The 14,399-nt window shown below is 51.1% G+C and overlaps 1 protein-coding gene across 1 annotated transcript in view; it reads right to left on the bottom strand.

Annotated features, from left to right (window-relative positions):
* The window catches only part of ncor2 (nuclear receptor corepressor 2), a 345,327-nt gene that overhangs the window by 139,115 nt on the left and 191,813 nt on the right, over positions 1–14,399 (bottom strand). The window contains 3 exon segments of the mRNA XM_086011816.1: positions 8,997–9,095; positions 9,334–9,388; positions 12,169–12,347. Coding sequence (XP_085867942.1) covers positions 8,997–9,095; positions 9,334–9,388; positions 12,169–12,347 — 333 coding nt within the window.

Here is a 14,399-nt window from a genome sequence, read left to right as displayed (position 1 = left end):
ACGGTGCTTACACCCTCCCTCACCAACAGATACAAACTGGACAACTGCACAAAGTGGGACAAGCAGCGGTAGGATGATGCGGAAGAGATTAGTGGCGGTGATGGTGGGACAAGGTGCAAACAGTGATTGGACAAGTTGTGTCAGCAAATAGGATTCAGGGCTATTATGTGTGGGTGGTTAGATGGGCAGTGATGGGGCGGGAGAGAGAGAATGAATAAAAGATCTGAAAAGCAGATTAGGAGTTGGGCGAGGTGACTCATCAGGATTCTGTCTGAGTTACAGCAATTTAATCAGATCCAGCTCGCTCAATAGTTGCGGCATAGTGACATAGTCCCAGCACGCTTAAAGGTTGGACACACTTGTATGACACGCCTGTTGTATGGCATACCTGTTGTAGCTACAGGCAGGCTGTCATACCTGCTCACTGACCCTTCCACCTGTTGTACAAGCCTTCTTTAAATATTATGATTTTTTTAATACTGAGGAGTAGAGAGAGGAAAGAAAAAAGGAGACAGAGAGAACGAAAAAAGTCAATAAATGGAGAGAGAGATGGAGCGAGAAGAAAAGACAGAAAAAGAGCGAGCTATACAGAGAGAAAGAGAGGGGGAGAGAAGAGAGAGAGGGAGGTAGAAGTGTGGAGCAGGGGGAAGGGAATGAATGAAAGGGACAGAAGAAGCCAGTCCGATGGATATGGGGAGAAGGCAGGGACAGGGGACTGAGTTTGGATGATCAGCCATGATCGCATTGAATGGCGGAGCAGGCTCGAGGGGCCGAATGGCCTACTCCTGCTCCTATCTTCTATGTTTCTATAGATAATATGGCAGAGGGCTGTATAACTGATGAATGATGTGATGGGATGATTACCAAACAGCCCATGTAAAGGGGGAAGCCGTACTGATCAGTGTCGAGGGGCTGGGGGGGAAGGAGAACATGATGCTGCTCGATGGGCAAAACCAACCGCTGGGGAGGCATTGGGACTTTTTACATTTCTGATATAGTTTCTGCGATCTCATCAGACCTAACCATCAACCTGGTTAAGTGTTGCAGACACACCACAATAAGCAGCAGTTTAATAAGTTGTGCTGGTGCAAAGCTGCTCACTGACAGCATGTGTCAAACTCGCAGTCCCATTTCCAAACTCCCCAGGAGTGGTACTTTGGTGAAACCCTTCACCAGTTACTGAGTTAGGCCAGCGCCTTTACTGAGCCTCTGAGTGACATGTATGACAGCTGCTCCGTGAAACCTCCCCAACATTCCCTCAGCTCTCGCTCCATGTCACTATCCAAGGGAGAAGTTTCAACTCAGAATATTGATGCTCTAACTCTCCAAATTCATTGGCAAACGAGTTTCAGTCTCAAGATTACATAACCAGATTCAACAATATCTGAGAATCTGCCTCTGGCCAACCCACAATTATGTTTTCATTAAATATTTAAGCTGGGATTTATTGCTGATAATTTCTTTACAGGAAACCGTTCACTCTCTGAAAACGGTTCCCACCCGATAACTACAGACTAGAACTCCGAGCTGCCAGTCTCCCGGGTGACCGATTACTGCATTTCCAATCCGCTCCTTGATCTGACATGTAACACGGACACTAAACCACTTTCAATAAATGTGTTCAGCCCCTAATATCATCACAGCCATTCCCAGCCAGTGACGATCGAATGAGATTCAGTTCAGTTTTATATTCTCCTGAGCTTCATAAATCAACATTTAGAAATCTGAGTGTGACAGAGAAACAGGGAGAGAGAGAGAAAGACAGAGAGAGGCAGAGAGAGAGACAGAGCGAGAGACAGAGCGAGAGACAGAGCGAGAGACAGAGAGAGAGAGACAGAGAGAGAGAGACAGAGAGAGAGACAGAGAGAGGCAGAGACAGAGAGAGAGAGACAGAGAGAGAGAGAGACAGAGAGAGACAGCGAGTGACAGCGAGAGACAGCGAGAGACAGCGAGAGAGACAGACAGAGAGAGAGACAGAGAGAGAGACAGAGAGAGAGAGACAGAGAGAGAGACAGAGAGAGAGAGAGAGAGAGACAGAGAGAGAGAGACAGAGAGAGAGAGACAGAGAGAGAGAGACAGAGAGAGAGAGACAGAGAGAGACAGAGAGAGACAGAGAGACAGCGAGAGACAGAGAGAGAGACAGAGAGAGAGAGAGACAGAGAGAGAGACAGAGACAGAGAGAGAGAGACAGAGAGAGAGACAGACAGACAGACAGAGAGAGACACACACACAATGGGTTAGATAGTTAAAGGCGTACTTTATAAAAAAGAGATATACCCACATATATCTAATAGTGAAAGGCTTCTTGCAGCACGAGAGGGATATGGTAGCACAGTGATTATGTTACTGGACTAGTAATCCACAGGCCTGGACTAGTGATCCGTGAAACATGCGTTCAAATCCCACCATAGCAGCTGGGGAATTTAAATTCAATTAAATAAATCTAGAATTAAAAAAGCTAGTATCAGTAATGGTGATCATGAACCTACCAGATTATCATAAAAACCCACCTGGTTCACTAATGTCCTTTAGGGACGGAAATTCCCCTCCCCCTCCCAGGAGTGGGGCTTGAACCCGTCAATCTTCCCCCTCTGAGAGGACAGTGCTACGACTGAATTATATTACAGAGGTACGTTGTAATTAGAGAGAACCAATGGAGATAGAGCTAGGGGTTGTTAGAATACTGACCATTAGTAGTTGACCATTTCCCATCAGACCCTGTCTGTGTACAGCAAGGTCAAATATCCTTGTGACCCGCTGGCTCCTGATGGGCAAGCTGAGGTTGCAGATAATAGGTTTTGTTTGGGAACAGACTGCAAGAACTAAACACTTACAGATAATAGATTGGGAACAACGGAATTACGCTGAGGGACAAGGCCAGTGTGTACGGAATTAGACTTCGGATTATTGGGAATATTAAAGGGCTAGTGGTCAGCGGTGTTAGAGCTCTCGGGACAGTCTGATGTCCATAGCAAGGCAGCCCCCAGAGTCAGGAGTGATCCCTGAGCCCAGGACCTGGCTTCTCATTTAGTGTGATCTGAAGACAGCTGTACGCTAACACTGCAGTGAAAACCACACGGGCCTGACTCATGCGCAAGTTACTGTTGAAAGACTAACAACCTTACGGGAAGAAATCTGCTGACAGGGTTACAAGATAAATTGATAGCGAGACGGCGAGAATTGGATGTCATTGCCAAGTCTGACCCACAGGTGGCAGTGCTGCACCACCTCGGTAAACGTTTCCTGATCCCAGCCTCCCAAACATGGATCACAAAACAGACAGGAGTCACTCCGGATTAGACTCCCGCTCCTGGAGTGACTCCGGATTAGACTCTCACACCTGGAGTGACTCCGGATTAGACTCTCACACCCGGAGTCACTCCGGATTAGACTCTCACACCTGGAGTGACTCCGGATTAGACTCTCACACCTGGAGTGACTCTGGATTAGACTCTCACACACGGAGTGACTCCGGATTAGACTCTCACACACGGAGTCACTCCGGATTAGACTCTCACACCTGGAGTGACTCTGGATTAGACTCTCACACCTGGAGTGACTCTGGATTAGACTCTCACACACGGAGTGACTCCGGATTAGACTCTCACACCTGGAGTGACTCCGGATTAGACTCTCACACCTGGAGTGACTCTGGATTAGACTCTCACACACGGAGTGACTCCGGATTAGACTCTCACACACGGAGTGACTCCGGATTAGACTCTCACACCTGGAGTGACTCCGGATTAGACTCTCACACCTGGAGTGACTCCGGATTAGACTCTCGCACCTGGAGTGACTCCGGATTAGACTCTCGCACCTGGAGTGACTCCGGATTAGACTCTCGCACCTGGAGTGACTCCGGATTAGACTCTCGCACCTGGAGTGACTCCGGATTAGACTCTCACACCTGGAGTGACTCCGGATTAGACTCTCGCACCTGGAGTGACTCCGGATTAGACTCTCACACCTGGAGTGACTCTGGATTAGACTCTCACACCTGGAGTGACTCCGGATTAGACTCTCACACCTGGAGTGACTCCGGATTAGACTCTCGCACCTGGAGTGACTCCGGATTAGACTCACACCTGGAGTGACTCTGGATTAGACTCTCACACCTGGAGTGACTCCGGATTAGACTCTCACACCTGGAGTGACTCCGGATTAGACTCTCACACCTGGAGTGACTCCGGATTAGACTCTCACAACTGGAGTGACTCCAGATGGAAACATAGAAGATAGGAGCAGGAGTAGGCCATTCGGCCCCTCGAGCCCGCTCCGCCATTCAATGCGATCATGGCTGATCATCCAAGTTCAGTACCCTGTCCCTGCCGCCTTCCCATATCCCTTGATCCCTTTAGCCTTAAGAAATATATCCAACACCTTCTTGAATATATTTAATGAATTGGCCTCTACTGCCTTCTGTGGTAGAGAATTCCACAGGTTTATCACTCTCTGGGTGAAGAAATTCCTCCTCATCTCTGTCCTAAATGGCTTACCCCTTATCTTTAGACTGTGACCCCTGGTTCTGGACTCCCCGGCCATCGGGAACATCCTTACTGCATCTAGTCTGTCTAGTCCTGTTAGAATTTTATAAGTTTCAATGAGATCCCCTCTCATTCTTCTAAACTCCAGCGAGTATAAGCCCTATCGACCCAATCTCTCCTCATACGTCATTCCTGCCATCCCAGGTATCAGCCTGGTAAATCTTCGCTGCACTCTCTCCATGGCAAGAACATCCTTCCTCAGATAAGGCGACCAAAACTGCACACAATACTCAAAAGATGTGGTCTCACCAAGGCCCTGTACAACTGCAGCAAGACATCCTTGCTCCTGTACTCGAATCCTCTCGCTACGAAGGCCAACATACCATTTGCCTTCTTAACCGCCTGCTGCACCTGCATGCTTACCTTCAGCGACTGGTGCACAAGGACACCCAGGTCTCGTTGCACTTCCCCTTTTCCCAATCTATTGCCGTTCAGATAATAATCTGTCTTCCTGTTTTTGACACCAAAGTGGATAACCTCGCACTTACCCACATTATACTGCATCTGCCCAATCACCCAACCTGTCCAAATCATACTGGAGTTTCTCGGCATCCTCCTCACAGCACACACGCCCACCCAGCTTTGTGTCGTCTGCAAACTTGGAGATATTACATCTAGTTCCCTCGTCTAGATCATTAATATATATTGTGAATAGCTGGGGTCCTAGCACCGATCCCTGCGGTATCCTAGTCACTGCCTGCCACTCGGAAAAAGACCCGTTTATTCCAACTCTTTGCTTTCTGCCTGCCAACCAGTTCTCTATCCAAGTCAGTGCCTTACCCCCAATCCCATGTGCCTTAACTTTACACGCTAATCTCTTATGCAGGACCTTATTGAAATCCTTCTCAAAGTCCAAATACACCACATCCACTGGTTCTCCCTTATCTATTCTACCAGTTACATCCTCAATAAATTCCAGTAGATTAGTCAAGCACGATTAACCTTTTGTAAATCCATGTTGACTTTGTCCGATCCTGTCACTGTTTTCCAAGTGCTCTGCTATTACATCTTTTATAATGGACTCTAGCATTTTCTCTCGTGAGATTAAACTCGCACACCTGGAGTCACTCCGGATTACTCTCACACCTGGAGTCGCTCCGGATTAGACTCTCACACCTGGAGTGACTCTGGATTAGACTCACACCTGGTGTGACTCCGGATTAGACTCTCACACCTGGAGTGACTTCGGATTAGACTCTCACACCTGGAGTGACTCTGGATTAGACTCACACCTGGAGTGACTCTGGATTAGACTCTCACACCTGGAGTGACTCCGGATTAGACTCTCACACCTGGAGTGACTTCGGATTAGACTCACACCTGGAGTGACTCCGGATTAGACTCTCACACCTGGAGTGACTCCGGATTAGACTCACACCTGGAGTGAATCCGGATTAGACTCACACCTGGAGTGACTTCGGATTAGACTCTCACACCTGGAGTGACTCCGGATTAGACTCTCGCACCTGGAGTGACTCCGGATTAGACTCTCGCACCTGGAGTGACTCCGGATTAGACTCTCGCACCTGGAGTGACTCCGGATTAGACTCTCGCACCTGGAGTGACTCCGGATTAGACTCTCACACCTGGAGTGACTCCGGATTAGACTCTCGCACCTGGAGTGACTCCGGATTAGACTCTCACACCTGGAGTGACTCTGGATTAGACTCTCACACCTGGAGTGACTCCGGATTAGACTCTCACACCTGGAGTGACTCCGGATTAGACTCTCGCACCTGGAGTGACTCCGGATTAGACTCACACCTGGAGTGACTCTGGATTAGACTCTCACACCTGGAGTGACTCCGGATTAGACTCTCACACCTGGAGTGACTCCGGATTAGACTCTCACACCTGGAGTGACTCCGGATTAGACTCTCACAACTGGAGTGACTCCAGATGGAAACATAGAAGATAGGAGCAGGAGTAGGCCATTCGGCCCCTCGAGCCCGCTCCGCCATTCAATGCGATCATGGCTGATCATCCAAGTTCAGTACCCTGTCCCTGCCGCCTTCCCATATCCCTTGATCCCTTTAGCCTTAAGAAATATATCCAACACCTTCTTGAATATATTTAATGAATTGGCCTCTACTGCCTTCTGTGGTAGAGAATTCCACAGGTTTATCACTCTCTGGGTGAAGAAATTCCTCCTCATCTCTGTCCTAAATGGCTTACCCCTTATCTTTAGACTGTGACCCCTGGTTCTGGACTCCCCGGCCATCGGGAACATCCTTACTGCATCTAGTCTGTCTAGTCCTGTTAGAATTTTATAAGTTTCAATGAGATCCCCTCTCATTCTTCTAAACTCCAGCGAGTATAAGCCCTATCGACCCAATCTCTCCTCATACGTCATTCCTGCCATCCCAGGTATCAGCCTGGTAAATCTTCGCTGCACTCTCTCCATGGCAAGAACATCCTTCCTCAGATAAGGCGACCAAAACTGCACACAATACTCAAAAGATGTGGTCTCACCAAGGCCCTGTACAACTGCAGCAAGACATCCTTGCTCCTGTACTCGAATCCTCTCGCTACGAAGGCCAACATACCATTTGCCTTCTTAACCGCCTGCTGCACCTGCATGCTTACCTTCAGCGACTGGTGCACAAGGACACCCAGGTCTCGTTGCACTTCCCCTTTTCCCAATCTATTGCCGTTCAGATAATAATCTGTCTTCCTGTTTTTGACACCAAAGTGGATAACCTCGCACTTACCCACATTATACTGCATCTGCCCAATCACCCAACCTGTCCAAATCATACTGGAGTTTCTCGGCATCCTCCTCACAGCACACACGCCCACCCAGCTTTGTGTCGTCTGCAAACTTGGAGATATTACATCTAGTTCCCTCGTCTAGATCATTAATATATATTGTGAATAGCTGGGGTCCTAGCACCGATCCCTGCGGTATCCTAGTCACTGCCTGCCACTCGGAAAAAGACCCGTTTATTCCAACTCTTTGCTTTCTGCCTGCCAACCAGTTCTCTATCCAAGTCAGTGCCTTACCCCCAATCCCATGTGCCTTAACTTTACACGCTAATCTCTTATGCAGGACCTTATTGAAATCCTTCTCAAAGTCCAAATACACCACATCCACTGGTTCTCCCTTATCTATTCTACCAGTTACATCCTCAATAAATTCCAGTAGATTAGTCAAGCACGATTAACCTTTTGTAAATCCATGTTGACTTTGTCCGATCCTGTCACTGTTTTCCAAGTGCTCTGCTATTACATCTTTTATAATGGACTCTAGCATTTTCTCTCGTGAGATTAAACTCGCACACCTGGAGTCACTCCGGATTACTCTCACACCTGGAGTCGCTCCGGATTAGACTCTCACACCTGGAGTGACTCTGGATTAGACTCACACCTGGTGTGACTCCGGATTAGACTCTCACACCTGGAGTGACTTCGGATTAGACTCTCACACCTGGAGTGACTCTGGATTAGACTCACACCTGGAGTGACTCTGGATTAGACTCTCACACCTGGAGTGACTCCGGATTAGACTCTCACACCTGGAGTGACTTCGGATTAGACTCACACCTGGAGTGACTCCGGATTAGACTCTCACACCTGGAGTGACTCCGGATTAGACTCACACCTGGAGTGAATCCGGATTAGACTCTCACACCTAGAGTCACTCCGGATTAGACTCTCACACCTGGAGTGACTTCGGATTAGACTCACACCTGGAGTGACTCCGGATTAGACTCACACCTGGAGTGACTTCGGATTAGACTCTCACACCTGGAGTGACTCCGGATTAGACTCTCACACCTAGAGTCACTCCGGATTAGACTCACACCTGGAGTGACTCCGGATTAGACTCTCACACCTGGAGTGACTCCGGATTAGACTCACACCTGGAGTCACTCCGGATTAGACTCACACCTGGAGTGAATCCGGATTAGACTCTCACACCTAGAGTCACTCCGGATTAGACTCTCACACCTAGAGTCACTCCGGATTAGACTCACACACCTAGAGTCACTCCGGATTAGACTCACACCTGGAGTGACTCCGGATTAGACTCACACCTGGAGTGAATCCGGATTAGACTCTCACACCTAGAGTCACTCCGGATTAGACTCTCACACCTAGAGTCACTCCGGATTAGACTCTCACACCTGGAGTGACTTCGGATTAGACTCACACCTGGAGTGACTCTGGATTAGACTCTCACACCTGGAGTGACTCCGGATTAGACTCACACCTGGAGTGACTCTGGATTAGACTCACACCTGGAGTGACTCCGGATTAGACTCTCACACCTGGAGTGACTCCGGATTAGACTCTCACACCTGGAGTGACTCCGGATTAGACTCACACCTGGAGTCACTCCGGATTAGACTCTCACACCTGGAGTGACTCCGGATTAGACTCTCACACCTGGAGTGACTCCGGATTAGACTCACACCTGGAGTGACTCCGGATTAGACTTTCGCTCACCTGGTTCCTTCCTCTGCGTCGATAGTTTCGCCTCAGCTGTCCTTTATAGTTCTCACTCTTTTTAGACAGGTAATAGTAGAGGACGCAGTCTGCGACCTTCTGCAAAGAAAATGGAAACATCTGCAATTTGTCTCTAACACGGACTGAAATGAGGCAAATTGTACAACACCACATGGCACTGTATTGTAACGTCACACATTGCTCTGCCAAGTTCATGTCCATTCACAGCCCGCAGAAACAGGAGCCCTTGTCCTTTGTGCCAGAATCACACCCTTCCGAACATTCTTACACATGCGACCAAATAACATTCAATTGAACTACAGAATCCGTGGCTCACCTTCTTCTCCAGAAACGTAGTCAGGTGTCCAAAGTTCTTCGGGTGCTGAATGAACCTGGAGAACGAGAGGAATTAAAGTTGAGAGCAATGCTCGCCCTTTCACCTTTCAGAGAGTGGGAACTCGTGAATCGCAAACACCCCCTGGGACAAATCCCAACCATTCCCCACACTTACACACTCGACCAGATCAGAACCCAGCCACTCCACCTTTTCACAGCAAGCAACTAGAGTCAGAGGGTGAAGCTGGTGGGTAACTAGTCAGAGGGTGGTGATTATGGGGCTATTCGAAGGAAGGTTCCAGAATAATCCGGGTCCCGGGGCTGAGTGGATGTGTTCCCATTGCTCTGAGCATCTTTAGATTACGCACATCTGTATAACATCTGGCGATCACTGGGTGGCCTCGCCTGTAATACCATCATGGTGGAATAGCGAGCCAACACCCATCTCTGTGTACACCAGCCCAAAGAGGGGCAGGTAAGACTTTATATATCTCTAAAAACAGAAAACATATCCACAGACAAAATCTAAAAGAGTAAATACAGCAATGAGTGAGCGATGATCAGGGGCAGGCTTCACGTTGGGATATTACGGAGTCACTTTGCTCTTTTATATTATCAATCAATCTCTCCCTTGGATTTCTGTTGGTAATAATTCCCAGACCTGCATTTGTTACATTAAACAAACACATTTTAAGTTTTAGCAGCGAGAGAGTAAGGAAGTTAACTTAATTATTCCGACAGGAGTCCCTCCGTCCCTGCCCCCGTCTGCACCGTCCCTGCCCCAGTCTGCACCGTCCCTGCCCCAGTCTGCACCGTCCCTGCCCCCAGTCTGCACCGTCCCTGCCCCCAGTCTGCACCGCCCCTGCCCCAGTCTGCACCGTCCCTGCCCCCAGTCTGCACCGTCCCTGCCCCAGTCTGCACCGTCCCTGCCCCCAGTCTGCACCGTCCCTGCCCCCAGTCTGCACCGTCCCTGCCCCAGTCTGTCCCTGCCCCAGTCTGCACCGTCCCTGCCCCAGTCTGTCCCTGCCCCAGTCTGCACCACCCCTGCCCCAGTCTGCACTGCCCCTGCCCCAGTCTGCACTGCCCCTGCCCCAGTCTGCACCGTCCCTGCCCCAGTCTGCACCGCCCCTGCCCCAGTCTGCACTGTCCCTGCCCCAGTCTGCACTGTCCCTGCCCCCAGTCTGCACTGTCCCTGCCCCCAGTCTGCACCGCCCCTGCCCCAGTCTGCACCGCCCCTGCCCCAGTCTGCACCGTCCCTGCCCCAGTCTGCACCGTCCCTGCCCCAGTCTGCACCGTCCCTGCCCCAGTCTGCACCGTCCCTGCCCCAGTCTGTCCCTGCCCCCAGTCTGCACCGTCCCTGCCCCCAGTCTGCACCGTCCCTGCCCCCAGTCTGCACCGTCCCTGCCCCCAGTCTGCACCGTCCCTGCCCCCAGTCTGCACCGTCCCTGCCCCCAGTCTGCACCGCCCCTGCCCCAGTCTGCACCGCCCCTGCCCCAGTCTGCACCGTCCCTGCCCCAGTCTGCGCCGCCCCTGCCCCAGTCTGTCCCTGCCCCCAGTCTGCACCGTCCCTGCCCCCAGTCTGCACCGTCCCTGCCCCCAGTCTGCACCGTCCCTGCCCCCAGTCTGCACCGTCCCTGCCCCAGTCTGCACCGTCCCTGCCCCCAGTCTGCACCGTCCCTGCCCCCAGTCTGCACCGTCCCTGCCCCAGTCCGTCCCTGCCTCAGTCTGCACCGTCCCTGCCCCAGTCTGCACCGTCCCTGCCCCAGACTGCACCGTCCCTGCCCCCAGTCTGCACCGTCCCTGCCCCCAGTCTGCACCGTCCCTGCCCCCAGTCTGCACCGTCCCTGCCCCCAGTCTGCACCGTCCCTGCCCCCAGTCTGCACCGTCCCTGCCCCCAGTCTGCACCGTCCCTGCCCCCAGTCTGCACTGTCCCTGCCCCAGTCTGCACCGCCCCTGCCCCAGTCTGCACTGCCCCTGCCCCAGTCTGCACCGTCCCTGCCCCAGTCTGCACCGCCCCTGCCCCAGTCTGTCCCTGCCCCCAGTCTGTGCCGCCCCGCCCCCAGTCTGCACCGTCCCTGCCCCAGTCTGCACCGTCCCTGCCCCAGTCTGCACCGTCCCTGCCCCAGTCTGCACCGTCCCTGCCCCAGTCTGCACCGTCCCTGCCCCAGTCTGTCCCTGCCCCCAGTCTGCACCGTCCCTGCCCCCAGTCTGCACCGTCCCTGCCCCCAGTCTGCACCGTCCCTGCCCCCAGTCTGCACCGTCCCTGCCCCCAGTCTGCACCGTCCCTGCCCCCAGTCTGCACCGCCCCTGCCCCAGTCTGCACCGCCCCTGCCCCAGTCTGCACCGTCCCTGCCCCAGTCTGCGCCGCCCCTGCCCCAGTCTGTCCCTGCCCCCAGTCTGCACCGTCCCTGCCCCCAGTCTGCACCGTCCCTGCCCCCAGTCTGCACCGTCCCTGCCCCCAGTCTGCACCGTCCCTGCCCCAGTCTGCACCGTCCCTGCCCCCAGTCTGCACCGTCCCTGCCCGAGTCTGCACCGTCCCTGCCCCCAGTCTGCACCGTCCCTGCCCCAGTCCGTCCCTGCCTCAGTCTGCACCGTCCCTGCCCCAGTCTGCACCGTCCCTGCCCCAGACTGCACCGTCCCTGCCCCCAGTCTGCACCGTCCCTGCCCCCAGTCTGCACCGTCCCTGCCCCCAGTCTGCACCGTCCCTGCCCCCAGTCTGCACTGGCCCTGCCAGACAAGGTAAACAAGTGAGATTCAACCTTCACAATTCTAAGATATAAAACAGTCAAATCTGCGGCTCGGTCGCTCAGGGATCTGGGAAATTGTTGGTCCTTACTTTTCTCTGAAAATCTCTTTCTCCTGGTCTCCCCAGAGATTCATGAGGTGCCGCTCTTTGTACACCTTCATGGGATCTTCCATTAAGCCATTCATGTTGATAAACTTGATCCGTTGCTGATCTGCATCAAACAGCATTGGTGGGATGACAGCCAACTGTCGCATCTGTTTCTCGGTGTTCTGCAGGGAACAGGATTCAACACAATCATCGTCAATGCCTTTCCCACGAGACACACAGGTGCAAAAACAGGTGAGGGTTGTAAAAAAAATGCACTGATTCAGCAGAATTGATGGTAGCGGGAAGTCAAGCTGCCGGTACACAGCGTACAATACACAGCACAATACACACACCATACACAGCGCCGTCACAATACACACTACACCATACACAGCGCCGTCACAATACACACTACACCATACACAGCACGGTCACAATACACACTACACCATACACAGCACTGTCACAATACACACACCATACACAGCACCGTCACACAATACACACTACACCATACACAGCACGGTCACAATACACACTACACCATACACAGCACGGTCACAATACACACTACACCATACACAGCACCGTCACACAATACACACTACACCATACACAGCACTGTCACACAATACACACTACACCATACACAGCACCGTCACAATACACACTACACCATACACAGCGCCGTTACAATACACACTACACCATACACAGCACGGTCACACAATACACAGTACACCATACACAGCACCGTCACAATACACACTACACCATACACAGCACGGTCACAATACACACTACACCATACACAGCACGGTCACAATACACACTACACCATACACAGCACTGTCACAATACACACTACACCATACACAGCACCGTCACAATACACACTACACCATACACAGCACCGTCACAATACACACTACACCATACACAGCACCGTCACAATACGCACTGCACCATACACAGCACCGTCACAATACACGCTACACCATACACAGCACCGTCACAATACACGCTACACCATACACAGCACCGTCACAATACGCACTGCACCATACACAGCACCGTCACAATACACACACCATACACAGCACCGTCACAATACACACTACACCATACACAGCACCGCCACAATACACGCTACACCATACACAGCACCGTCACAATACACAGTACACCATACACAGCACTGTCGCACAATACACACTACACCATACACTGCACCGTCATAATGAGAGTGTGAAAAAAGCAAGCCTGAAGGCTTTGTATCTTAATGCTAGAAGCATTAGGAACAAGGTGGATGAATTAGTTGTGGAAATAGAGGTAAACAAGTATGATTTGATTGGGATTACAGAAACGTGGCTGCAGGGTGGGCAAGGCTGGGAACTTAACATCCAGGGATATACAATATTTAGGAAGGATCGGCAAAAAGGTAGGGGAGGTGGGGTAGCATTGCTGGTAAAGGAGGGGATTAATGCAATGGAAAGGAAGGATATTAACTCGGATGAAACGGAATCTGTATGGGTAGAAATGAGAAATAGCAAGGGGAGGAAAACGTTAGTGGGTGTGATATATAGGCCTCCAAATAGTAATATGGAGGTGAGGGAAGGCATAAAAAGGGAAATTAGAGAAGCGTGCGATAAGAGCACAGCTGTCATCATGGGTGACTTTAATTTACATATTGATTGGACTACCCAAATTAGTAAAAATTCTGAGGAGGAGGAATTCCTGGAATGTTTTCGGGACGGTTATCTGGACCAATATGTCGAGGAGCCGACTCGAGATCAGGCCATTTTAGACTGGGTATTGTGCAATGAGAAGGGACTTATCAGCAATCTTCTTGTACGAGGCCCCTTGGGTCAGAGCGATCATAATATGATCGAGCTCTCAGTCGAGATGGAGAGTGAGGAAATTGAATCAGAGACTAAGGTCCAGAACTTAAATAAAGGGAATTACGAGGGTATGAGATGGGAATTGGGTAAGATTGATTGGGTGGTGTTTCTGGGGGGATTGACAGTGGATAGACAATGGCAAGCATTCAAAGATAGAATGGAAGAATTCCAGAACATGTTTATACCGGTTTGGCATAAAAATAAACCTAAAAAGGTGACTCAACCGTGGATAACGAGGGAAATTAGGGACAGCATAAAATCAAAAAAAAGGGCATATCAACTGGCAAAAAAAAGCACCAGACCGGAAGATTGGGGGCAGTACAGGATACAGCA

Source organism: Somniosus microcephalus, chromosome 19 (genome assembly GCF_052327205.1).
Source record: "Somniosus microcephalus isolate GS21.2 chromosome 19, FLI_Smic_1.0, whole genome shotgun sequence".
Taxonomy (NCBI): Eukaryota; Metazoa; Chordata; class Chondrichthyes; order Squaliformes; family Somniosidae; genus Somniosus; species Somniosus microcephalus.
Note: the sequence above shows the minus strand (reverse complement) of the source record. Positions and strands in the feature narration are given on the sequence as shown.